This window comes from Eublepharis macularius, chromosome 1 (assembly GCF_028583425.1).
Source record: "Eublepharis macularius isolate TG4126 chromosome 1, MPM_Emac_v1.0, whole genome shotgun sequence".
NCBI classification, from domain to species: domain Eukaryota; kingdom Metazoa; phylum Chordata; class Lepidosauria; order Squamata; family Eublepharidae; genus Eublepharis; species Eublepharis macularius.
In genome coordinates this window covers 47,030,911-47,057,769 of record NC_072790.1, presented here as the reverse complement: position 1 = coordinate 47,057,769, position 26,859 = coordinate 47,030,911, and the positions used below count along the sequence as shown (strand labels likewise).

The 26,859-nt window shown below is 45.5% G+C and overlaps 1 protein-coding gene across 1 annotated transcript; it reads left to right on the top strand.

Moving 5' to 3' along the window:
* The first annotated feature begins 24,450 nt into the window (after nucleotides 1-24,450).
* LRATD1 (LRAT domain containing 1) lies at nucleotides 24,451-26,627 on the top strand. The gene is made up of 2 exons (XM_054983827.1): nucleotides 24,451-24,639; nucleotides 25,360-26,627. The coding sequence occupies exon 2, from the start codon at nucleotides 25,397-25,399 to the stop codon at nucleotides 26,258-26,260; it is 864 nt and encodes a 287-aa protein (XP_054839802.1). The 5' UTR covers nucleotides 24,451-24,639; nucleotides 25,360-25,396; the 3' UTR covers nucleotides 26,261-26,627.
* The last annotated feature ends 232 nt before the right edge of the window (nucleotides 26,628-26,859 follow it).

Sequence of the window (26,859 nt, the reverse complement as noted above, 5' to 3'; positions counted from 1 at the left end):
ACAGTATCATGAGAAGTGCCATGTTTCCCACTAGATCACTGTCTTAGTGTGAGGGGTAAGAAAAAGGAAAGGAGTTGTTGTAGAATGTTTCTAGTAAGAACACCTTGGTAAAACTGAAGATGAAATAAGCCGCACAAAAATACAATCATATATGAAACCACAGAAGCTCCCAATGAAAATCTGTCATGGTACACTTAACAAAGCCATTTCCTCCTGACAAGAAATTAAGGCAAAAGGCCCCAGAGTGTTGAGCACAAATTCAATGCTGCAATTACCCATGATGCCACAAAGAATGTGGTTAACAGAGTCATGGTCCAGATAGTGGGGAACATTTATATAAATACATTAAATATATAGAATTTTTTAAAAAACGAGTCAGATCCTAGAAAGATTTTTGGCAGGACACTAGAAATATGAAGGCTGGCCAGGGGGAGGGGCATAAAAATGTGGAATAACCGTTTTGTTTCTGTTTTTTCAGTAACTTGTGGAAGCAGTATTGGACAAAGAACTTTTAATATACTTTTTCTTCTAGAATGATTACTGAAATATTTTTAAGGCAATGTTTTGGATCCAAAGTTGTCCTTCTGAGGAGTTCACAATTCCTGTGAATTTCCTGCATGTTCTGTGAATATCACAGGTGCAGATGAAGTCCGGATTGATGAAAATTGTCAGTCCTGCGTGAAATGAAGCAGTGGGATGTGTGAGAATCATCTCACCTAGTACACATAAAACCTACTTGCCCCTTTTGAAACAAGGCTGATTTTATTTTGTTGATCTGGATTGTAGTGGTGTGTGGAGAAGGGTTTGTATGAAAGGGTTGGCCAAGGGCTCAGTTCACCAGCATAAACACCATCAGCTGCTCATGAAAAGCCATATTGTCACTGGCAGCAGTAGCGATGCATGGTGAATGTCCACACAATCGATCACTGAGTGCTAACTGAAGCCCGTACAACAAAACATATTCAACAGGGTCATTAGACAGGCTGATTGCCGAACATTATTCAGAGCAATGATAAAAGCAAAAAGGATATTTAGCTAAGTGGTTTATGGGATGGTGAAAATACCATCATTGCAAGGCAATTTTCAAACAATAAATAAAGGAATACATTAATCTAATTTTGACTCAATAAAATTTATAGATCCGTAGAAAAGACTGGAGGGCCAGGAGAAAACAAAGGAAAAAATGGCCAGAAAATAAATGAACAAAATGCTTTTAAAGGCAAAGTTTTTCCTCACTCAGAATGTATAGTAGGAAGATTTTCACATAAGAAAGACAATCTAGGGCACTACTTAACTTGTGTATTATTTTACTAACTTCATTTATACACTTCCTTTCTCCCCAATGATGACCCAAAACAGTTTGTATCATTCGCATCGCCTCCATTTTAGCCTCACAATAACCGTATAAGGTAGGTAAGCCTGAGTGTGTGTTGTTACCCAAATGGGGAACATGTACAAGTACCTTAACTTTGGAGTATCCCCTTGTGTGTCAGGATGAACATCTGAAACTTTGAGCAATTTATATTTAGAATCACCATCTGGTCCCAATCCGGGCAGTGATTCATAAATAGGCTGATGTGGAATTAGCAACGAGCAGACCAGACATAGTGCAAATTCACCTTTATTGGAGAACTATTTCACAGAAATAAAGATGAGCAAGAAACAGAATGAATACCAATGCAGTGTGCTTAACACAGCTGATACACAATTTGAGTTCCAGAAGGTGATTGCTAAGGGGGCAAAAAGGGAGAAAGAATTCGTATGAGCTTGATCCTCTTAGGAGAAGGATAACAAAAGGGTTCAACAGAGGAGGGTGAAGGATGTGCAACAACATTACACGAGGTGATCCCAGTTGGGGAGTCCAGAGGTTGAAGAGGGAAAAGTAATCGAAGGTTCAGACACCAAGGCTTTTCTCTTTTGAACTTTGCAGCATCACAGGGGATATAGGTGCCGTGATCCTCCTACGAAGTTACTGGGGGAATTGAGACTACTCGTAATTAGATAATTCTATTGAGGTTCAGGGAATAGACTACAAGGGAAAGCTTGAATTCTACTGCAGGGTTTAAAATGAACTGCTGTTCATTTCAGGTGGGAACATTTGAGGAATATTACAGATAATCAGGACAGGTTTCACATTCTAAATTGGGAGGAAGCAGCGGGGAGACCAGGAGAAAACGATGGCTCGGTTTGGGATGGCTGATGAGATTTCATTCTGACCTTGCAAATTCTTCAGTACATTAGGGAAGTATTACTGCCAATTTTGGAGATGCCTCCAGACTACTGAAGGGGGAGATGGCTCATGTCATGAGATTCTCTCCAAATATTCCTTTCCCTCAGGAGGGGCAGCTTCTACGTTCACATGTGGGAGTGACCAAAAGCTGCTGGAATTTTCCTGGGACCTCGGCTTAAATGCCTGTTATTTAATTCATGTGTACTCCAGGTCTTGGGAGCACTCAATGTCAGGAGGTATGAAATCAGCTTGCGGGGGTGGGGGGAGGTCCCAATGACTGGCTAACTTGGTGGACTTCAGTGTGACTGGCCCAGGATCACTCAACAAGTTTCCATTCCATGGCAGGGTAGGGATTCAAGATAGTGTCTCCCCGATCCTATTCCAGTGCTGCAACTACTGTTGGCACGTGGTACTCACTCCGTAGCTCACAGAGAGTCATATTTGCATTAACCATCAACCAATTCAGCCACATTTCCATTCTTCCATGGCACAACACATATACTTCATAGAACTTTGCAGCTCTATGAAGCTGTTCCTTTGGCAGCGGCTGTTTCATGCCACAACCACAAGCCTCAGCAGGCACGAGCCATGCCGGACTCCTGCAACATGGGCTAGTGCCACATTGTGGTACAGTGCTCAGAAAAGCCACATGTTTTCCTCAAGCCACTGAGTATCCCTGCAGTAGACATATGCAATATATTTCAAAATAAATGTATTTATTGTTTAAATGTGATTAATCCTGTCTACAATTAACACTCTATAATGTCTATAATGACAATACATTTTCAAGGAATTCTGTGTTTTCAATGCTTTCAGTGCTGTAACGCAACCCATATGACTGCATGAGATCGTTTCTGTCCAAACACTTTCTTTTTTACTATAAAATTTGTGTTCTCTGTTTTCAACCTTTAGTTTTTTCCCCCACATTTGAGGGCAAAAAAATAAGATAAATATACTAAGGTAACAGGTTGTAGCAATTTGCAGCTCCCTCTCTTTAGTAATAGTTGTATTTTGCAAATTTGCTTGTTGAAAATGGAAGGTCTTCATGCTTTCAAATTTCATAAATACATCAAATAGTAAAAATTTATATGCTAAGTAAGTTATAAATGTTGCAATAAAATAGGTTTAGGCTTCAATAGAAAGTAAACATTGCATATACATATTTGCAAGTACCACCCTACAAATGGATGCGATCAACAAAATGCCTGTACGAATGCATTCTCTCTTGTGGCCCCAACTTTGTGGAAGGGCCTGCCTGAGAAGGTCAGCAGGGCTGCCAAATTGCTGCATCCTGCATATTGTGTTTTTTAAAAAAAGTCGAGGAGGGCATTTTTATAAAGAAGGTAGGTCTATATTAGATGCAATCGTTCAAGAAGGTGATTTTCCTTTACACTGGCTGTTATGGGGGTTGCTAGGCAACCACAACAGTATTGTTGGGCTTCAAGCCTTAGTTTATGTCAGTAAAGGCAGACAGAGGATCAGGGCCCTTGCCAGAGCTTTTTTGAGCTTTGAGAGAAGACTCATTGGTGTCAGGCATGGCAGCAACCATTAGCAACTTAATAAATGAGACTTGCATGACTCAGTTAGGACTGAGTGCTTGTTACTGTTCAACAGCAGCTACCCTATCAAAGACAGTGTGGTATATTGGTCAGAATTTCAAAAAAAGGATCTGGGAGACTCAGGTTTGAATCCCCATTCTGCCATGGAAGCTCACTGGATGACCTTGGGCCAATCACATATTCCCAACCTTACTTCTCTCGCAGGGTTGTTATGAGGATAAATGGAGAATGATGTAAGCTGCTTTGGATCTCTGTTGAGGAGTAAGGTGGAGTATAAACAAAGTAAGTAACAGACATAGTTGGAGATTAGGGACAGATAAAAGGTTGGTTGGCTGGTGGATGGGAAAGAGAGAAGATGGAAAATGGAAACAATAGGGAAGCTCCCAGGGAGAGGGGAAGAGGAAATATTAGGGGAGGGGATATAGAGGGAATTGAGATGACACCCCGCCCTCCGGTTCTTGCAGCTACCCAGCTTGTATAATTTCTAATACTTATGCCTTCTTTGCAGATTTCTGCAATCTTACTACTTTGTTTATTAGATCTTATTCTATTGATTGCATGGACTTACATTGTTTAGTCCACCTTGAGTCTCAGTGGAAAGTGTGGACTAAAAATAATGTTTATATTATTGTTTAATGTTATATTAATGTATATCCTGAAGAAAAAGCAGGATTCTTCCCCTCCCCATTAGTTTCAAAATTCTGGACATTTTTTATCTCTGTATACCAAGGACCCCCTAAAAGGTAGGCATGGGAGCCATGGCACGCGTGACTTCTTTCCTGATGCCCACCAAGCTGCTTGTATCTTTCCCACTGAAATCAATGGAACAGAAAAGTTGCAATTGTATGAACACTTATCTGGGACTGACAGTGCAACCCTAAAGAGAGCAACAGGCTTAAGAAGCGTGTAACTCTGTTTAAGATTGCATGGTAAATCCCACTGAACTTTCAAATAGATGCTGGGTGTGTGTGTGTTTTGTTTATTGTTGTTGGTGGTGGGGGGTGGCTACAGAAGTTCATATTAGAACGTGGAATGCATATCCAGCTCGGAAGAAGATGGTATGCATCCAACTGCATCTCTTCATAGCCTGCAAACCAAGGAGTGAGCTAACACAGAAAAAAAATGCCACAGAAGTCTTTGAGAGTTTTGTATGACCTAACTCTGTGAAGGACTGGGACCTTAGTCTGAAAGTGGAAAATAGAAATTATGGCAAAAATGGTAGTTATATCAAGAGTAATGACCCTCATATTGAATTCAGCTCAATAAATCAGTCAAAAGGTTCTGCAAACATCATAAACCTTGAAAGCGCAGCCCTGAGTCCTTTACAGAACACTACTGTCATGGAGATTGAATTTTTTTCTTCCTTGTTATTCAACTCAAAATCATGTAGTATTATTTATAATATTTAGAAGATGATTTTGGCTGCAGGAAAAAGAAAATCAAAGCACCACTGATAAAAGCGTTTGGAAGTAAAAGACAGAAAATCAGTGTCCGCTCAAGGAAAGGGTGGCAGGGAAAGACATCCCATTCATATTGTATAAAATATGTAATTTTCATGAGGGTCCTTAAGGGCGGTCAGCAATTCATACATATTACAAATTGGGGGTATTATACCACAACACAATTACAGAGGAAAGATTTAATAAAGGATCCCATTACACAAGGAAAAGAGGAGACGGCTGAGCAGCCAGCTAACCAAGCAACAATGCAATCCCAGCTGCCTGCAGCTTTTCAGTCGAAATTGTGCATAATGGGTGTTCTTCTCGCCACACTGAAAGAGGAAATCCATGAAATGTTGATGACTTAGACTGCAGAAGGCATTTTGCCCAGGATGCCTATAGGGACTGAGGAATGAAGGGGAAAGGGAATAAGAAACTCACAATAAATTTGAAGCCAATCTATGGGAAATTGGACAGACATATATTACAGCTGTTGGCCTAGGAAGAGACCGATCTTATTGTTGAAAAAGACATTGTGCTGAAATGCCATTCATGTCAGGAACTATTTAGTGACAGTAATCCACATCTGTAGATCCTGAACAAACCAAATTCAACCTGATAAATTACTCAATGAACTTAAGGTTGATTCTATGGCCTCTTCTGTCTCGGGGCGAGAGAATGGAGGACAGTGACAACAAATAAAATGAAGAAGGAGATGGACATCAGCCTACACTGGGGAAGTTTGTTATGAAGAAATGCTGCAGCCTCCCATGTTTCAGTGGGGAGTGGAAACACTCGACAAAATTGTAAAAACATCCATATGAACAAAATACGAAAACAGTAAACATATGTCCTATATAGCACCTATAGCTGGTTGGGCAACCATTCACATCATTATTTTTGTACAAAATAGTGATGTGAATGGTTGCCCAACCAGCATTTCTGCTGATGAAAAAGGATGGAGCTCTTTGACCACCAAAAAATGCTATGGTAGGAATCAATGGATAGGTCACATGGGATGGGGTCTGTAATATTGGGAACAAGAGTTGCCATACACCTGCCTGGACATAACATTTGGGTCCCCTTCAATCATGCTCCTTAGGTTAGAAGATCCAAATGAACAACATGGGGTGCAAATTAAGAGTCTACAATAGGAAGTGGGACAGGAGGGAAAGTGGCATGGCATAACCTCTTCTCATCAGATCTCAGAAGCTAAGCTGGATCAGTACTTGGATGGGGGACCACCAAGGAAGACTCTGCAGAGGATGGCAATGGCAAATCACCTCTGCTTTTCACTTGCCTTGAAAGCCCTTTGCTGGGGTCACCATAAGTCAGTTGTAACTTGATAGCACATATGTAAATATGTAGTGGGGGGTTGGTAAAAACCAACCTCCCCTCCTCTGCAAATGGCATGGCACCTTCAAATCCAAGCCAATGATTTCAAGTGCAATTCCCCCACTTGCTCTGGTGCTGGGACACAACCCTGCCACCAGCATCGATGTCGCAATTAATGCAGCATGGTAGGATCTCTTGTCATTGGGAATACCCAGAACATTGCTGAGTAATACAACAACAGCATGAGTTCCCTATGCATCCATGGAAAATGGAGAATTGTGCCAGTAATTTCTTTTAGCTTAGGGTCATCTTGATATGATTGGAAGTCTTTTCAAACTACAAGACCCTGATTTGTATGGATGCTTGGTTACAAAATGCATGCACTCAAGAATAAGCCTAAGGAATATTTATTGAAGGAGCACATCAACCAGTTCCTAGGAACCTAAAGCTCTTCCTTGAAACACTGCTTGTTGCAATAAAATCCGGTCCTCTTACACCAGAGCAGTTGGTTAAGAGAATCAATTGCCAGTAGCAGCAGGAAAGATCACAGAGAACATCCATTTTCCATCCTTGCTGGTGCCAATAGCAATAGCATCAACTGCAAAGAAAGGTGGAGGGAAAGGACTCCCTTCATTTGCTATCCCTTGTATGTCAGTTCAAGCAATTGGTTTCCATGAACAATGAGAGGAGTCAGTTCTCATTTTTCTATAGTGTTGATTTAATTAGAGGTTAGAGAGATACCCACTAGTCCTGCTTTGGGATTCGAGTATTTAAACAGCTTCGGGAATTCGGGAATCTTTACAGAGCACACGGCCACTCAAAGCAGCACTTTTGTTGCCATTTGCAAATGGCAAGAAAAGTGTTGCTTTCAAGCTTCCTGCCCCGCTGCCTCCCCCTCCATTGGGTGAAAAAAGCAGCAGGCATTTGAAAGTAGTAAGTAACATGTTTCTTGCTGCTTGCAAGCAGCCAGAAAAGTGTTGCTAAATGCTCCACTGCTTTTTTCACCCGAAAGGGGGTGGGAGGAGGGGGTTGTAGTGAGTCACTACAACTCTCTCCTCCCCACTCCCATTGGGTAAAAAAGAGTGGGAAGCTTGAAAGCAAGCAGCACTTTTCTTGCTGTTTGCAAATGCGAACAGCTAGAAAAGTGCTGCAGCTGCTCAAAGCTTTCCAAAGCTTTCCAAAGCTTTGCTTTGAGATTCCCAAATCAGCAATGCAATGCAGGGGCCAATTTGGGAATCCCAAATCTTTCCAAATCGGGTCGATTCGGGTTAAAAACCTGAATCAGAAACCTGAAGCACACAACTCTAGTACATACAGTACAAAATGCTATTGATGTTAGAACTGCATCCTGTACATGTCATTTGGACCAAGACCACCTGACCAGGTGCCATGTTAGTACTAAAATGAGAATTAGCATAGTGTAGTGGTTAGAGTGTCAAACTAGGATCTGGAAGATCCAGATTCAAAACCCCACTCTGCTGTGGAAGCTTTTAGGGTGACCTTGGGACAGTCACACATTCTCACCTAAACCTACCTCACAGGGATATTAAAATGGAGGAAGAGAGAACTGTGTGTGTTGTCCTGAGCTCCTTGAAGGAAGGGCAGGACTTTAAAATGTAGCGAATAAATAAACAAATGTCCTGACTTGGATACACCAGGTGAGCCTGATCTCACCAGATCGCAGAAGTTAAGCAGAGTTGGCCTTGGTTAGTAATTGGATGGGAGCCCTCCAACAAAAACCAGGGTTGCAGAGGCAGGCAATGGTAAACCACCTCTTTTAGTCTCTTGCCATGAAAACCCCGTCAAGGTTCACCATAAGTCAGTTATGACTTGATGGCACTCTCCACCACCAAATAAACAAATACTGTGTGATGCACCTGTTGTTGGGCTTTGTGGTATCAAAAGGTGTCAAATATTTGGATGCTCTTCCTCTCACCTCCCACCAAAATACTTACTAGTTAAAGTATAAGCAAAGAAATAGCTAGCATGGGAACTTATCTTGTCATGCTCATATTGTTTCCCAGGTACATTATGGGAAATTCTGCACTAAAAAGACAAAATGTTTTGAGTGACAAGTCAGTTTTTCCAGTGATTAGAGTGAAACAAAAAAATAATCTAGCAAAATTTCAATTTGCCCCTTGCTGTGCCAATTCAATAACAGTTTGGCATTGAGAGACTGGGAGAACAGAAACTATGTTTCCTAGAAGCCGAGATGAATGCTCACATGTAGTTGATGGATGTGTCCATCTTTCGCTACCCTGTAACCCATTATGCCTGATCTATATGCAAATGCTTGTATCAGAGTACGGATTGGTGCCACGGAAGCTTCACTTCAATGATCATCAACCAAATATCATGGTAGATATAATAGTATCCTCTCAATGGTTTGAGTCCAACATTCTTCATAATGCATTCAAAAGCCCCATCGATTTGACTGGACTCAAGTCTGACAGAAATACAGCTAAGTAAAGTAAAGAAAGTGGTTACTCTATTCCAAACTTCCAGTGCCTTGTGAGCAGTCTTAATGTCTAGTTTTTCATTGACTTTTAATACTTAGATATTCTACTTGGTTTGCAGAAATGGATTAGAGAACTTTAACTGTAAGCATTTCAATAACTTGCTTAGCTCATTGATATGAATTAAAGTACAGTAATGAATACTTCAGAACGCTACTCCTCTTGGTTTACAAAAAAGATGTATAGAGAAGAATAAATCTGAACTCGGAATGCCATATCAACATTTCAAAAGATGTGACTCTGTGAAGCTATTCAGTCTGCAAGGTGCTGTGCAGTTCTATGGCATGCTTTAAAAAGAGAGCGCGCGAGAGAGGCATGCCTCTTAAAATATGGTAATTCTACTGTGAAGATTCTGAGATTCCATTCAATTTGCACAAAGTAAAAAAAGGGGGGAACCCACGAATTCAACTGCAGCTTCGAGATATGAAACTGCTAAATAATTTTACATTATTACATTTTTATCCAACTGTTCATCCATATTTGAGGCTACCCACTTTTATCTTCACAACAGGTGTGTGAGATGGGCCAGACTGCCAGATACCAACTTGCTGAAGCCCACCCAGAGAGCTTCATGCCTTCAGCACGGATCTGGGCCGGGGTCTCTTCAATCGACATGGTATGGTCTTATCTTTTTTTTTAAAAAAAGAGGATGTTCACTTACTGCTGATCAAAGAATATCACATTTACATTATTAACTAGCCTCCCTGAGTCCAGTTTTGAGAAGGCATCCTACAAATGCTCTAAACCAGCACACACTCTAATTTACAAAACGTCTTCCACCCTCTGCCTGGATTATAAAGATTCTTTCCTTTTTTCGGCTCTTTTTATCTGATGAAGGGAATTTTGACTCTCAAAAGCTCATACCCTTGGAAATCTAGTTGGCCTTCAAGGTGCTATTGGATCCGGATCTTGCTCTTTGACTGCAGTCCATCACGGCTACCCACCTGAAACCATCTTATCTTCATGCGTAGGAATGCATTGATCGTACTGATGCATATATGATAAAGCCCAGCTCAAAAAAAAGTGTATTTGATTTTCAGGGAACGCAACGTTAGATTGCTCAGGTAGCCATTCATTTAGAAGCTGCAAGATTGCTTACCTACAAGGCAGCCTGACTCGCAGAATCTGGAAAGCCATTTATCAAAGAGGCAAGCATGGCCAAATATTATGCAGCAGAGGCTACAACTGTAACAACAAGTAAATGTATTGAATGGATGGGAGGAGTAGGCTTCACAAAAGATTCTCCTACTGAAAAATATTACAGGGACTGCAAGACTGGAACCTTATATGAAGGAACTACTATTATCCAGTTGAACACCATTGCAAAATGCATTGCTCAAGAATACTGAAATCCAAAAGATGCATTGATTGATAAAGATCGTTTCACAGACAAATTGAAGCAGTTCATCTCAGTGGTGTAATCCTTGATTACGTCTTTATTTCTGGAACAGACTGGGCCCCAAGATCCTGCTCAGTCAAACTAAGAACAGCTGGCACACCTACGCACAGCCCTGTTGGTGTCCGAGCAAAGCATGGGAACAACCCGGAAGCCCGCCAGCACACCGTGGTGGCAGCTGAGGATGTAGGTGGATGAGCCCATCCCAGCTGCACCGCTCTTTCCAGAGGCAGCAGGGTTCACTGCAAATGAGGAGAAAAGGGGAGCAGCCGCTGCTCCATCATTCCACTTCCATGTTACTGTATCGTAGAGACCTAATTCCAGATCAAAAATTCAGAGTGATCCCTTATACAAGATCCCAGTATAAATTATCAGACTGCTAAGTATTATAGGAGGAGCCCCGTGGCACAGAGTGGTAAGCTGCAGTACTGCAGTCCAAGCTCTGCCCATGACCTGAGTTCGATCCTGGCAGAATCTGGGTTCAGGTAGCCAGCTCAAGATTGACTCAGCCTTCCATCCTTCCAAGATCGGTAAAATGAGTATGTAGTTTCCTAGGGGTAAAGTGTAGATGACTGGGGAAGGCAACGGCAAACCACCCTGTAAAAAGTCTGCCAAGAAAACGTTTTGATGCAACGTCCCCCCATGAGTCAGTAATGACTCGGTGCTTGCACAGGGGACTACCTTTACCTTTTTAAAAAGTATTATAGGGTAACAGCCTAAATAGCCCAGAGGAACCAGAGCTTGGAAGCAAAGTACAGTTGGCTATGGTTAGTACTTGGAGACCTCCAAGGAAAACATGGGTTGCTCTCCAGAGGAAGGCATTGACGACTTCTGCGCATCTTTTGGGATTTCATGGGGTCAACATAAGTTGGTTTCAGCTTGATGGCATTTAATTATTGTTATGCACCACAGGAAATTTAATTTTAACAACTGTGATGAGACACGTTCCCCCCCTCTTTTTCAATATTTGCTGGCTTTTCTATCTCTTCACATCGAAACGTGTCAAACCACTAACTTCATTTGATTCTGAATGGGTGAAACATTTCCTACAGGATATGTCTGTCTGCGTTTACTACATGGTGCTTTTTTAATTCTTGGCATCTGCTTTCATTTGTAATGTTGATTAGGATAAATGTATAACACTTAAAAATATATTATTCTATTTATTAACAGGTGTGCCTATACAGCTCACAGATTTTAGACAATAGAATGTTATATTAAATGCAAAAATATAAACAAATTGCAGAAAAGAAGTATATACCCCAGAATGTCAGTAATTGCATTCACATGATGGTTGTAGTCTGAACACATTAGTCAAAAGGCAGTAATAAGGTGTTCATACTCAGGTGTTCAAACTGCATGTCCCACAAAACAGTGGGACATGTAAGTGCTTGAAAACGATGACTAAGTAGAATGATAATAGCCAAAACTTACTTGAATGTCTTTTCTTCTTTTCCAATCCATTTTCTTGGAGCATGGGATAGATTTTTGCTCAAAATCTGTTAGATTGAAGAGTGTAGGTCTCTAAAAGCGCAATCCTGGGGCAGGGGGAAGTGCCGAGGAAGCGGAGTAGGAGTTACACCAGCATATCTGGCACCCATGCCATTGTAACACTCAGTTATGACGGTACAGCTCCCGCGTGCTGCTGTGGCTCAGGCTGCTCACCCGAGCTCAGCCACTGCAGCGTGGCATGGGCAGATCTGAGGAGACTCTTGTGCCAGCAGGCAGAAAGTCAACTCCCTAACCTCATAGACAGCCATTGTCAAAGGAAGGTTGTTCCCCCTCCATGCTCAGCCTCGCCCAAATACCCTGGAAGAGCACAGCTACAGCCCTAAGCAATCCACTCACAGCCCTGCAGCATTGGAGGCCACTTGCTGGCACCCAATCACAGCCTCCCTGCCCCTGCTTAACCCCAAGGCGGGGTGCCCATGAGCCCAGGTAAGTAGGGTTGCAGGCTGAGGCTCTGCACCAGGGCGTCCTGCTGTGGGAACTTAGAGCACAAGGCGGGGGGAACTTCGTGAACGTCAGGGAATACTGTGCACCCACACATGGGAGGAGAGCTAAGTCTCAGATATCCAACTAACAACTCTCTCTCAAGTAATCCATTCCCTGACTCTCAGTTTGGGAGGGGGCACCAACAGATAAGAAGGAGCAGAGGAGCTGGCTGCCCTGGCTCACCTGTTCATGCCCACCTCCACTCTCCCCTCACACATGGGCCAGTGCCTGCCCCCAAACACTGGCATCAATGGTTGAGTCTGGCTGGGGGGGGGCTCATTCTCCTGAGGTCCCATGGCCCACACATGCCGAAGAGGAGGGATTACGTGAACATGAGGAATTACTCACCCAGCTCCAACTGCTGCATGCACAGGCACAGTTCACATACGGGGTGAGTTGTCCAGACATCCTCTGCACATTTGGTGGTTCAATAGTCTGTCAAACAACAATGCTCTCCCTCTTTTCTTGCCTGTGGATGACAGTAGCCCCTCCCGCCACATCTCCATAGGACCTCCCCTTCCGCACATCCTAGGGGATGGTCTCCTGCTCTGGGCTGGTAAGGATGGGGTGGCCTCACTCAGCTTCCTCCCCACTTCCTCTCCTTAAATACACTTATGGGAGCGGGGGTGTTGCCTGTGTGTCTGGCAGGGAGAGGGGGACTCATATTCTCCAACTGTGCTGCTGGTATCTGATAAGCCAGGCAGAAGGCTGGTTCATGCAGAAGGGGCATGGATGATGCTGGGATGGGTGTGGTGTGACAACCCGTCCGATCTGATGGGTCACTGGGGTACCAACACTGCAAGGCCAGCTGACTTTCCCTTTCGCTGTTTGTGGGTGTGGGGAGCCTGCCTCCCCCCCCCCCCACAGTAGCCACCACTGCATCTTCCCTCTGAGCCATGCTGAGCAGCGTAAAACCTTCCATCTGGCTCCCAAATAGCTGCAGGGGACATCAGCGTTGCAGTATGTCAAGCTGAAGAAGCCCCAAATGGTAATAAGTACCAGTAATGTTTTTGTATTAAGAGATCCCTCACAATCCAAGGCCCTATGCTTACCTTGTGCATAAATCCTGGTCTTGGCACATCCTTGAAGTAATCTCTTCACCATCATGAACATTTTCTTACCTGCTAGACATCACTCAGAAATCTTATTTGCCCATCTTATAGGGAGGTTGCTTCACCGCCCACATTTTTTTTTTTTTTTGGAAAAAATATCTCCCACTTGTTTCATCTCCTGGCCTACACTTTCAAGCACAAGTTTCATCCTCCTCTGACAGACAGGTGTGACCTGCTTGCTAAATCAGTCTCGACTTACCATTAATGAGCATTCAAAATGCTAATGGCATGGCCAAGCCTAACCACACGGCAAGGAAGATTCTGAACGGATGGACAGCACGGCCAATATCCCTGGCAGTTGGAAAACAGTGATTATACAACAGTATCATGGGCACACCCAAATGAACGTGCTCTCCTTGCCACTGAAAAAGATGAGGTAGCTACGTTGAAACACCACAGAACATCTGCCCAGGAAATGTGGAGCCAAACTGAAGACGGCCAATAAATAAGAGATTTAGGACAAAGTCCCCAACTGGTGAAGTTTCCTAAAACTACATTATCATACTCTGACCCCTATATTATAGTGACTTGAAGAGATGAGAAAAAGTTAAATCTTCAGAGCAGCAAAAAACTATTACACTCCTTACCTAGGCTTACCATTGTCCTAGCGGCAGCAGGCAATCTCTCACCCCCTCTCTGTTCTCCGTCCTTGATCATTTGAAGAGCAGGAAATAAAATGAGGGAATGGCTTTGATGGAGACTCTCTAGATATTTCCCCCATTCTCTATGGTAAATACCATAGAGAGTAGGGAGCATCTTACAGCATTACCTCGGAGTAATGTCCCATCTCCCCAGAAACTTCACCGTCTCCAGGCGCTGCACCCCAAATCCTCCCACATTTGCAGATGCAAAGCTGGCAAAACTACACTTATCTTACATTAGCTGATTATTCCGATCTCTAAAATATCCCCCGTAATCAATAGCAAGACGAAGTTATTTTGAGTAAAAAACTGATTTCGAAGGTTAAACAAAGTCTATTACTCTAGGGTCAATGCTGATTTTTTTCTGGGAGAAAAAATGTATCCTACTATTTTGTAAACAGAGTGGATGATGGAGAGTAGAATCTCTAAAGTATATGTAAATGAATTCTAAAAAGGATTGAGGGTTTGATCCAGCCCGCTTTCTCACTTGATCTACCTTAATTCCTCTCCTTACTACAGTCCCTGTCTTCCACGGCTTTTGTCCACAGAACAGTCTCCATTTTTCATCAGTGGAAATGTGGCCGGATCCAGCACTCGGCCTTGTTCTCTTCCACTGTAGTTCATGGATTACAGACTATTGTCAAACACTTTACAGGAACATTTACCAATATATATTCCAGAACAAGTACAACAAATGAGTAAAACCACAAAAGAAAAAAAAACTGCTTCCTATTTGAAGAAATTTGAAACAAAACAGAGATATAAGCAACCAACAGCAAATTATGCAACCTTTCTAATTATGCAAATCAAGAAAGAAAGAAATCCTTTCCCTCTTTTTTTAAAAAAAAAATCTCTTGCTTTGGTTGTTTTTCTTAAGTAACTCTACTGCTAGTAGACTTTTCTCACTTATTTTTTAATATGGTAAAGCAACTATAAAATAAACTATTGTGCCATTCCATTTTCCGTAACAGTGGAATTTCAGAGGCATTGGTGTTACAGTCGAAAGATAGAGATAGGAAAGTCCGATTCCATTAATGGAACTCTGCTGGTGCATAACAAAAAGACAGCGTGGTGTAGTAATCAGAGGAGTAGGTCCAGCCAGAATTTTTTTTTACAAACTCTCATCCGATATATCTTATTACAGGCCCCACCCCACATGGCTTTTGTCCATGAAGGTCCCATGATCCCCAGCATTGCCTTTTTAGTGTCAAAGGAGACTCCCTCTTCCCTTTTTCACAAGCAGAAAAGCTGGTTGGACCCAACCCAGAATGTCATAGTAGGATCTGAGAGGCCTGTATATGAGTCCTCCTCACTCCATCCTGAAGTTTGCCAAGGGCCCCTGGGCCCTTCAACTCCTCTCAGCCAAACCTGCCTCACGGGGTTTTTGTTGAACCATGTATGTCACTCTGAGCTCTTGGGAGGAAAGGTGAGAATAAAAACGTACTAGACAGACCTGTGGCTTAGGGCGAAGCATCTCCTTCTCCCTGCATGGAGTTTTCCCCCTTTGGACTTGGCTGTCTCCCTTATTTGCCTTCCTGGGAAGTATTATATAATCACAACTCCGGTTATTAGCCAACATGGAAAGTATGACCTGTGCATGTGAAATGTGGGTGTAGAATGGGAAAAAAAACAGTAGGAGTGCAACTTGTCTTAAACAAAATCAGATTAAGGATTTGCAGAGCTGGCCAAATAAAACTCAATTCAGTTTTTGCCAAAGATGTCATCATCATAATTTGCATACCTTTTTAGGTAGTATTTTGAAACATTGCTAATTCAGGATCGAGCTCTAATACAAGGACCGGAACACAAAAATAAAAATTCTGCTATAGGTCTGCAGGTTTTTTTTAAAAAATCACATTGTCCTAAATGTTGTAATGTTCCCTACTGTTTTGTGTGATCCATCCATCTAAAACACAAATGACGGTTGGATAGATGTCACTCATTCCATTGTGCAACGTTCTGTAGGTTTGCTGCATCAAGTGTTCCATTCCATATCCTTCTGATGATCCACTGCGAATTTCTGTGAGCTTTTTATGCATGTACATTTTGCTACACATTTTATACATGTTCCATGAATGCTGCGATCTGTATTGCCAAGGATAATTGTCCCCTGGACAATGACAGTTCACATCCAAATACGCATACAATGCTTCCTCTATACACACAGACACACACAAAATCTGGGATACATCATAAAAAAGAGCAACAAAAACGCGCATTTGATGGTATGGACAATTCAGAGTAGAATGGCATATTTCAGGGAGAATTCATATTAGAAAGGAATTCTGACATATCCCTACTGCAGACATAACAGCTGTATCTTCTCCCCTGAAAACACACCCACATTAACTCAGATGCATTGGTTATTGTTTTTCTGAAATAGATGCAAGCTTTTCTGTTTCAATATTTAACACTGTTCTATACTAGGTGATTTTTAAATAGTGTGTTTAGTGCTATAAATCCCAACCCAAAGTCAAGCGTAACAGGTCAGTGGGTTATCTGACTCATTCTACTGGGAACAAACCAAACAAAATGGGCAAAGGAATATGCATAAAGTTCCATGGACAATTTGGATAGCAACACCACGTTCCAGAGAGAATTTGACTTAGGAAGGATATTTGTTATTCTTGCATCTGTGCTAGCCTTGGAAATTTTGGCAGTACTGGTAAAAAGACAAAGACATGATAAAGGGGATATATATTGCAGATTACACAACAAAAAATAATTTATATGCTGATTATATCATGTTGGTTATAACACAAACATTCAAGATCAACAAGATAATGATGTCTGGCATTGTGATTAAAGAGAACAGAAATGTGGAGGTTATATTTGAATAAGATTACAAGAGAAGAAATATAAAGTGATTTTCTTTATCACTGAAGAGATAAAGCTGTACAATATCTGAAGATATGTTTAGTAAGAAAAATGTTCAAGATCTTTATAAATATAACTGTGAGAGGTTGTTTCCATCATTAGAACAATGGAAAAAGCTGGTATTCTTCTTCTTTGGAAGAATGTCAGTACTCAAAACCGTAATTTTATTTAAAAAAAACATTTCTTTTTCAGTTTTTGCCAATAAAATTCTATGATAAAGCCCAAGTCTTATGAGAAAATTTGTTTGAAAAAAAATAAAGGACTTCAGATATAAGCCTTGATGATAGATGATAAGTATAGAGGTGGTGTCTCATTTTCTAATGTAAAGAACTATTATTATGCTGGCTGTATCAGTTGGGTGGTAATTGGAGTGATGGCCAAAGTCTTTGATCAGTTTGACAGAGCAAAAAATAATTGGAATCCCACCAATGTGTCTGATATCAGAAAATAAGAACAAAGACCCAGACGAAGTTAAAGATAATCCTTTATTAGGCAGCTTGCTTTGCGTTTCATTATGCTCTAGTACCCATAAATTTCAAATGGCATCTATAATAGATAACATGGGTTTTAACTAGAGGTGGGCACGAATCTAATTACGACCCAAAAAAACCACACAAACCAGGCCAGTTCGAGGTTTGCGAACCATGGATTGTGGAAGCTCCTTTCTATGAACTTCCACGAACTGGTTACTGGTTCGGGTTCGTTTGGGTCTTATTGGGAGCTTGCAGCTTGCAAGTGGCAGGGCCCTTTAAAATATCAGCAGGCAGGATCCACCCCCTTTGCCACCTGATAGTTTAAAGGGACCTGCTGCTTGCAAGCAGCATGGCCCTTTAAACGGACCACAAACCCCAGCCTCAGCCCCCCCACAGCCACCCCACCTCACCCCCAGCCCCACACTTACCTTGAGGACTCCTGCAGCCTGCAGCGTCCTCCCCCTCCTCCTGTGAGGGACGGCAAGGCCATTTTCGGCCTCCTCCACCCCTGCACAGGCCCGCAGAGGGACAGAGGAAGCTGAAAATGGTCTTGCCACCCCTCAAATAGCTGCCCACGTGGATCCCCTCCCCAGCCGCCTGCCAGCTGATAGTTTAAAGGGACCTGCTGCCGCAGCTGCCTGCCAGCTGATAGTTTAAAGGGTCCTTTAAACTGTTAAATGCCCCTTTCCCTGCCACTGCTATGCAGCCAGAAAGGGGTATTTAAACCCCATGAACCATGGACTGGTTCATAATTGGGCCCAGTTCCATGACAGTCCGTGGTTTTTGGTTTGTCAAAATCCACGAACCACGAATGTCATGGTTCGTGGTTTTTTTAATTCGTGCCCATGTCTAGTTTTAACCAGGATTGTCATAAATGCAAGATTTATTTCATTTGCAGTGCAATCCTACGCAGTTACTCCAGTCTAAGTCCACTGATTTCAATGGGCTTAAGTTGGAATAACTCTGTTTAGGATTGTACTGTTATACTTTGCTTTTCTCCCCAATGGGGAGTCAAAGCAGCTTACATCATTTTCTTTTCCTCCATTTTATCCTCACAACAACCCTGTAAGGGAGGTTAGGCTGAGAGCACGTGACTGGCCAAAGTTCACCCATCAAGCTTCCATGGCAGAGCAGGGATTGGAAGCCGAGTCTTCTAGATTCTAGTCTGACACTTTAATCACTAGACCATATTGGATGGATTCATGTTGAGGAAGAATTCTGAAGTATCCCTACTGGAAATACTGCCATTGTGCAGAGTAGAGTGGAGTTTCAGAACTACTTCATACAATCGAGCTAGCCATTATTTGGCTCTCCCACCATCCTAGTCTGACACTAACTACCACACCACACTGGCTCTCAAGCACAGAGGTTGGTGGGTCTCCCAAAGGCAACCTTGAAGCACAGCATTTGGACAGTCTTTGACACCTTATTCTTTAACACACAAGTCATATTGTCATATATGCCTCCTGCATATCTGCCACAAATGTATGTGGGTTCTGCCTCTGGCTCCTGAGAGTGTGGGAAGTTTTTTATTGCTCTATGCCAGTTGGGTTATCTTGCAATGTTTACTTTCTCTTTCTCGCTCCACTGAGCTAGTGTCCTTGACAGCCAGCCAAAGCTGGCTCATGGTGTGCTCCTCCTGAGAACCAAAGATAAGTCCGTCTTTCTCACTGCTTGCTCTAAATAATGTTTCACTCCAACCCCCCCCCCCCCCCGTTAACAGTTCAGGTTAAGGCAGGTATATGCACTATAACTAACACTGCTAGCCCTATCTGTCACTTCTGCCGATTCTCATTGTCTATGCACCTTGTACTGAATGGATCTCTAATAAAGTTACTTCAACTGGAACACCTGTGTGCTAACTGTGGAGAACTTGGGGGACCTAACTGCCAGGGACTGACACACAGATTCAGCCCCTTATACAGTACTACCTCCACCTCCCCCCCCCCATACCATCATATGCCAATAAAGTGTTCCCATTGATTAATGGACACATGCACAGACATGCATACACATATGAATGAGAAAAGGGAATGGTGTTACAGATTTCAACAGTGAGGAAGGCCAACATTCTCAGCAAAGCCTAATACATACAACATTCAAAATGTTTCAAAAACAGCATATTCATTTGTTACAGCTGCTTTTCAATGCCTGCAACAGCATGAACAATCCAGGTCACAGATATGTGGCCATGTCATGCATACACAGTCATATGTCCAAAACCCAGGGAAATGATGCCTTTGGTCCTTCCGAAATGGCACCGCTGGCTCGAGAGTACTGTCTTTATATATACAAATCATAAGCTACGTAGCTTCTGCAGCTTAGGATGCAATTATTGAAAACTAAGTAGCAAAATCATCGGACAACACTGTCATGAAAATCAAAACACCATATATATAACAATAGAACAGGAACAAAAGGCAGTAGCAATCCAAAGAGCCAGTGAGCAACCAGGGTGTGTGTCTGTGTGTGTATCGAATTGCCTACCTGCTTCCCTTCCGCAGAAATCCAATTCATCTTGGCTTGCTTCATGTTTTGTGGGTGTGGAGACAGTTCCCCATTGACCTGATAGATAAACTCAGTTATTAACTTCCAAGCAGGAAAGTGCCGGGGCTTGCCTGCCTGAAAGCATTTACCCAGATGTTGTAGGTCATTAAATGCTGTTGGGAGGGGGAAGAGAACTCAGCACATGCTCAGGGATTCTTATTTCACACTTGCTAGTTAAGCTGGGGCATCCTTTTCCTGCTTCCATAGAATTTGAGGGGGGGGGTCTCCCTCTTTCCTCAAAAAACTTACATATATTTTGATAATGACTGCCTGAAATCAGAGCCCCGGGTATCCATGAACAGACCTTTGTTTTAGGAAAATATTAGGAAGTGCTGAGAAGACAGGTTGTCACAATTTAGTAGCACCATCCCACTTTCGAGAGAGTAAGCCCCACTAGACAGACTCGAATAGGATTCTAAGTAAATGAAATCCTTCCCCACTTATTTGGAATTATCCTTTGCTGAAGTGAACAGGTGTACCTAGCCCATATTAAAGTTCACTGTCCATTTCAATGCTACTTTCTTCCTAGTAAAGGTGCTTCGGATTTGGTACTGATCAGGTAGCAAGGAACCGGTCAAGTGAATCACGTGATCCTATTTATCTCCTTTCCCATTTCTGATTTGCTGTCTGAGTCGAACAGACAGATAACGGGCAAGAGGAATGAGTCCTATTACTGCAATCAGACATTCATTTCCAGGGTTACAAAAGTGTTGTTTTTTTAATTAGCAACTCAAGGAGCCCATATCACAGCAATGCTACTCGCTCAGGAATGCCAAATAAACATGCGCTCTGCGGGATGAGAAGCGGGGGTCTCGCAAAGCACACACAAGACTAATTTAACAAGTAAGCAGCCCATTTGTCTCAGAAGCTGATAGGTATGTGACTTGAACCACAAGCTGACCCTGAAAAGCAGTTTGCTTCTCCGGCAGCTGCGTGCATCGTCCGGACGCCGAGGATGAACTGATGCGGGTGGCTCTAAAGTTAATTAAAGAGTAATCTAAATGAAGCAAGCGTCTGATGCGATGCCAGCCATATACAAAGGCATTCTATCCACCGAGACCACAAGAGAAAGCAATTGACACACGGCGCAAATTGCAAATGCACGGCTTAAGCTCTGATCCTCAAACCACTTACCTGGCTAGAAGACCAGAATCCATTTCAGTGCAGACATGACTGAGAAAGTGGTCTGAGGACTGCAAACACAGAGAAAGTGCAGGCTATCGACATGGTAATCCTGTTACGGAGATAACAATGGTGACTTTGAGTCCAGAACAAGGGATGCTTGCGTGCATCTATCTGGGGTGTGTGTGTGTGTGTGATTTTTTTTTAAATCCTGCCCTTCCTCCAAAGAGGTTAGGATGGCATATGTTATTCTCTCCTCCTCCATTTTATCCTCATAACCACCCCTTTGAGGCAGGTTAGGCTGAGACGGTACTAGTGGCCCAAGGCCACCCTGTAAGCTTCATGGCAGAGTGCAGATTTGAACTGGGGTCTCTCAGACCTCAGTAGACCAAACTGACGTGGGAATCACCTCAGTGAGATTCCACTGAAGTCTGTGAAGCCTAAGAGTGAGATCCAACCAGCTTTTTTGCTGGTGGTAAAGGAAGGAGGGAAATCATTTGACCATAAAAAAGGCTACACTGGGGTTGCAGTAAGCAAGGGAACTGAGAGAAACTGGGTGAAAAAGGTTGGCTGGTTCCAACTTTGGTTCCCTCCTACCAATCCTTTGTAGACATTCATACTATTTCTACAGCGTTCACGCCCATGATATTTTGAAGAAAACAAAAGCAAAATAGACCAATCTCAAGGTGTTTGCTATGTTTTTGACCAGATAGGGCAAAACAAGGACGCTGCAAGCAGCGGGAAAGCAAAAGGTGGAGAAAGAGACCTTATTTTTCTCACATAATACCAGTCTCCACTCAGTAAAAATGCTGGACAGATGGTTTAGGAGAGACAAAAGAAAGCGCTTCTTCACACAACTGATGTTTAGAATTCACTGCCAAAAGATATAATGATAGCTACTACCTAAGATGACTTTCAAGTTTATGGAAGATGATTATTTATTAATGCATGTGTCTACTGACCTGAATAGCCTTGGCAAGCCTGATCTGGTTAGATTGTGGCTGCTAAGCAGGGTTGGCCTTGGTTAGTAAGTGGATGGGAGACCTCCAACGAAGACCAGGGTTGCTGAGGCAGGATATGGCAAACCTCCTCTGTTAGTCTCTTGCCTTCAAAACTTGAGCAGGGGTGGGCATAAGTCAGCCATGACTTGATGGCACTTTGCTCCACCACATGTGTGTATAATCCCTTTTTCTCCCCAGTGGGGACCCAAAACACCATTTATGAGCCACCTTTCTCCCCCACGGGCACCCAAAGTGGCTTACATCATTCTCCTCTCCCTCATTTTATTCTAACAACCCTGTCAGGAAGGTTAGGCTATGAATGCGTGACTGGTCCAATGTCACCCAGCAAGCTCCCATAGCAGAGTGGGGATTCAAACCTGTGGCTCCCAGATTCTACTCACCACTACACAGGACTGGTTCCCTCATCTATTAATGCTATAAGCCATGATATCTGAACAAAATCTTCCATCAGTGATGGGGGCGGTGGGCAGAGTATGAAGGCCATTGTCTTTGTGACCTGCTTGTGGGTTTTCCAGGGAGCATCTGGGTGGCGACTGTGGGAAACCGTATTCTGGACTAGATAAATCTTTGGTATGATCCAGCAAGGCAAGACTTCAGTCAGGGTCCCCCCATATATCCTGCCCATCCTCTATGGAACTTGGGCAGGATAGCTGTGGAGACCCTGACTGAAGTCTCACCAGTCTAGAACATGGGACAGTGTGCCCAGTTCTCTCCGCTTCCATTTTATCCTCACGACAATCCTGTGACACGGGTTAGGCCAAGACAGAATGACTGGCACATTCACTTCAATGGAACAGCCAGCTCCACATAAATAAGCATGAGTGGATGGATGGATGGACAGACTTTCCATTGAATTGAATTTCAGATGGGTAGCCATGTTGGACTGCAGTAGAAGAGCAAGATTCTGATCCAAATGCTGCCATTGAATTGAATGATCAAGCCTCCTCCCATGCCGCCCACGTAGGATTTGAGATGCGCTCTACTCTCATTGCCTCTGCAGCCTACCTTCAACGTTGGCCTAGGGAGGAGAGGATCGGAGCGCTTGCAGAGACAAAATGCCTTTAACCAGCTGTCCATGCACCACCTCTCATCATGCCTCAGGGCTCTCCCCATGCTGTTTACACTAGATCGAAGGCTGGCTACAGAGGGACATGAACTATTGGTCTATCAAGTCAGAGCACTGGTCTATCAAGTTCAGTAATGGCAACTTCCACAGGTAGCAGCTCTCCAAGGTCTTTCAGATAACCCACAACCTGATGCTTTTAACAAAGCGAGCTTTGACTCACAAAAGTGGGGAAACGTTGGAAGCTTTGACTCTCGAAAGCTCATACCCTGGAAATCGGGTTGGTCTTTAAGGTGCTGTGGGACCCAGATGTTGTCTAAGGAATACTGGACTGAATTTTCCTTTCAAGTGGAAATTAATCCTTTCAAGTGGAAATCCTGGAGACTGAACCTGGAACTTTCTGTGACAAAAGCAGATGCTCTGCCACCGAGCCAGGGACCCTCTCCCAGGGGCTGTGGCAACACTTCCGCAGCCCTCCTGTGACCTGATCTTTGCAAAAAGACACCAGGGCAGGCTCCAGAGACAGTGGCCCTCCAAGCCATCTTCAGCCACGGGTGGCAGCGGCCAGAGAAATGCAAGCCATGCTCATCCCTGCCTCCCTGTAAACCAGCCACTTGGGTTGCTGAGGAGGGTGCTGGATCCCGACAGGTCAACACAGCTGGAGGATTTTTGAGCCTGCCTCGCTTCACTAAGGGTTGGGAGGAATAAAACGGCTTGAAAATCAAAAGGGCTGAGGCAGCAAACTGCAGGAATCTGGCATGTATCGGAAGAGGGGCGCTTTGACTCCGGAAAGCTCCCGCCCTGGACATCTTGTTGGGCCCGATCCGCTCTGCTGCTGCAGACTCCCCACCTGGTGCTGCCACGATGCGCCTCCCTGGGCGGAGCAGGTGAGGCGCCAGCTCAGGCTTCCCCGCCTCGAGGGGCTCCGCGCCGTCCCTCGGCAGAGCCGCCGCAAAAGCCAGGCGGGCAGACGGCGGCCGTCTGGAATCCCGCCCCGGCGGCGGTGATTGACAGCCCGGAGGCCAGCGCAGAGGCGGGCAGCCAATGAGCGCGAGCGAGGGCGGGGCTTGCCCGAGCCGGAGCAGCTGCTACTTGAAGCCTCGCCGGGGCGAGCGAGGGGAGCCCAGAGCCGAGCGGGACCGTCCAAGGGAAGGAGCGCGCCAGACGCAGCCGGCCCGGCCAGCGCTCGCACGGCGCGGGGCTTCGCTGCCGCCGCGGAGGACCGGCTGACCTCCTCCCCCACCCAGACCCCATGGCGACCGGGCGACTTTAGAGGAGTTCGGGGGCTCTGTCGGGATCTGGGCAATTCCGGGTACGCGGAAGGGGAGCCAGTCTGATCTCTCCCTCCCTCCGCCACAACGCCCAGGCTGGGCGAGCTGTCAGTTGCCCAGGAAGGTCATAGCCCGGGCAGGCTGGGCTGCGGCGGGGAGGCTGCCTCGGGGCAGGAGTTGGGGAAGGGGCAGGGACAGGGACGCCGAGCCGGAGCAGAAGCCGCCAGCGGATCTTTTGCGGCTCGCCTCCCGCAACGCTTCTCGAGCGCGCTCTCTCTCTCCGCTGTGGGGAAGGAAAGGAGCGACAGCTGGAAACAAAGGGAAGAAACTCTCCGCCTCCCCGCCTGCGCTCCGTGGGGAGCTCGGGTCCGGATGCGACCCGCGGAGTGACCTCGGAGACCCTCCCGGGGCGCCCCCGGCCCCAGGAAAAGCCCTGGCCGGAGCGCGAAGCCGGCGGGGCGGCTGCAACATCTGGCTGCCCGCCGCGAAGAACCTCCGAGGTGGACAGGCTGAGGCGTGCGGGTGTGTGCGCGGCGCGTTTGGGGGTTGGGGAAAATCAGTCAAGAACCGGGGAAGAGACGTCGCTGCCTTTGCAAAGATGAGGCGGGGAGAATCCCCGCCCCGCCTCGCTGCCATCGGGTGCGCCTCGTTGTGTGTTGTGTGTGTGCGCGCGAGTGTGTGAATTCTTCCCGGGCTTTAATCCCCGCACTTTTCCTTCTCCTCCCCCGCTCTCTCTCTCTCTCTCTCTCGCCCTCCCCCAGATCCGGCGATCCCTGCTCTCGCCTCGCCCTGTCATTGATGGGAAATCAACTGGATCGCATCACCCACCTGAATTACAGCGAGCTGCCAACCGGGGACCCTTCGGGGATCGAGAAGGACGAGCTGCGCGTCGGGGTGGCGTACTTCTTCTCGGATGAGGAGGAGGACCTGGACGAGCGAGGGCCTGCCGACAAGTACAGCGTGAAGGGCTCCGGCAGCCCGGCCCACGAGACCCCCACCCACCACCACCACCCGCCGCAGCTGGTGCTCAGCGAGCCCCAGTTCTCCGCCTTCCGCGGGCAGGAATGCATCTTCTCCAAAGTCAGCGGCGACCCGCAGGCGGGGGACCTGAGCGTCTACCCGGTCTCGGCCCTGCCTGCCCTGTGCCAGCCGGGGGACTTGCTGGAGCTCGTCTACCTGGGGCCCTCCGACCACCCGCCGCCGCCGCCGCACTGGGCGGTCTACGTGGGCAGCGGGCAGATCATCCACTTGCACCAGGGCCAGATTCGCCAGGACAGCTTGTACGAGGCGGCGGCGGGCAACGTGGGCCGGGTGGTGAGTAGCTGGTACCGCTACCGCCCCCTGGTGGCCGAGCTGGTGGTGCAGAACGCCTGCGGCCACCTGGGCCTAAAGAGCCCTGAGATCTGTTGGACGAACTCGGAGAGCTTCGCCGCCTGGTGCCGCTTCGGCAAACGGGAGTTCAAAGCCGGCGGCGAGCTCCAGCCGCCCTCGGGCTCGCAGCCCGCGCAGCAATACTATCTCAAGATCCACCTGGCCGACGACAAGGTGCACACGGTGCGCTTCCACAGCCTGGAGGACCTCATCCGGGAGAAGCGCCGCATCGACGCCGGCAGCAAGCTGAGGGTGATCCAGGAGCTGGCCCTCGTGGATGACAAAGAATGAGCGTTAAATAAAAGAACCCTTTTTAAAAAGCGGAGCCCAGCGAGAAAGGGACGCAGGAGGGGAGCCGGCCCGGCCGGCGCGCCCAAGAAGCCCTCCTCTGGGACTCGCTTCCCACGTGGCGGGCGGCCCCGCTCTCCCCACCCGCCTCCCCATTCAGGAAAACGCCATGGCAACATTCCAAGCGAAACCAGCGTCAGCCCTCCCCTTCCCATTGGCCGCTGTTTGGTTCGCGTTTGACTAATCATAGTAATAATAGGGGGGCGTGGACGCCGTGTCGTCAGCCGAGGTTCTGCCCAGCCCCTCCTGGCAGCCCCTCTCGACCCCTCTCCCCAGCGTGCTTAATAAAGTATCGAATTGATTTTTCTCCCCCTTTGGAACGTTCATGGCTTTCATCCCCGGCGGCTGCTTTTGAGGTTGGGTTGGTTTTGTTGGGCGGGGTTATATATTTTAGCGGTTTTGGAGGTTTGAAGGCTTCTAGAGGGGATGGGGTTGCCGCCATCCAGGTGGTGGCTGGAGATCTGGAATTAGACTGGGCGCAGAGATCAGTTTCCCTGGAGAAAATGGCAGCTTTGGAGGGTGGGCTTTATGGCATTTTATCC

What these genes read in the sequence shown, in the direction of transcription:
- LRATD1 (XM_054983827.1), top strand. Translation starts at nt 25,397, where the DNA reads ATGGGAAATCAACTGGATCGCATCACCCACCTGAATTACAGCGAGCTG.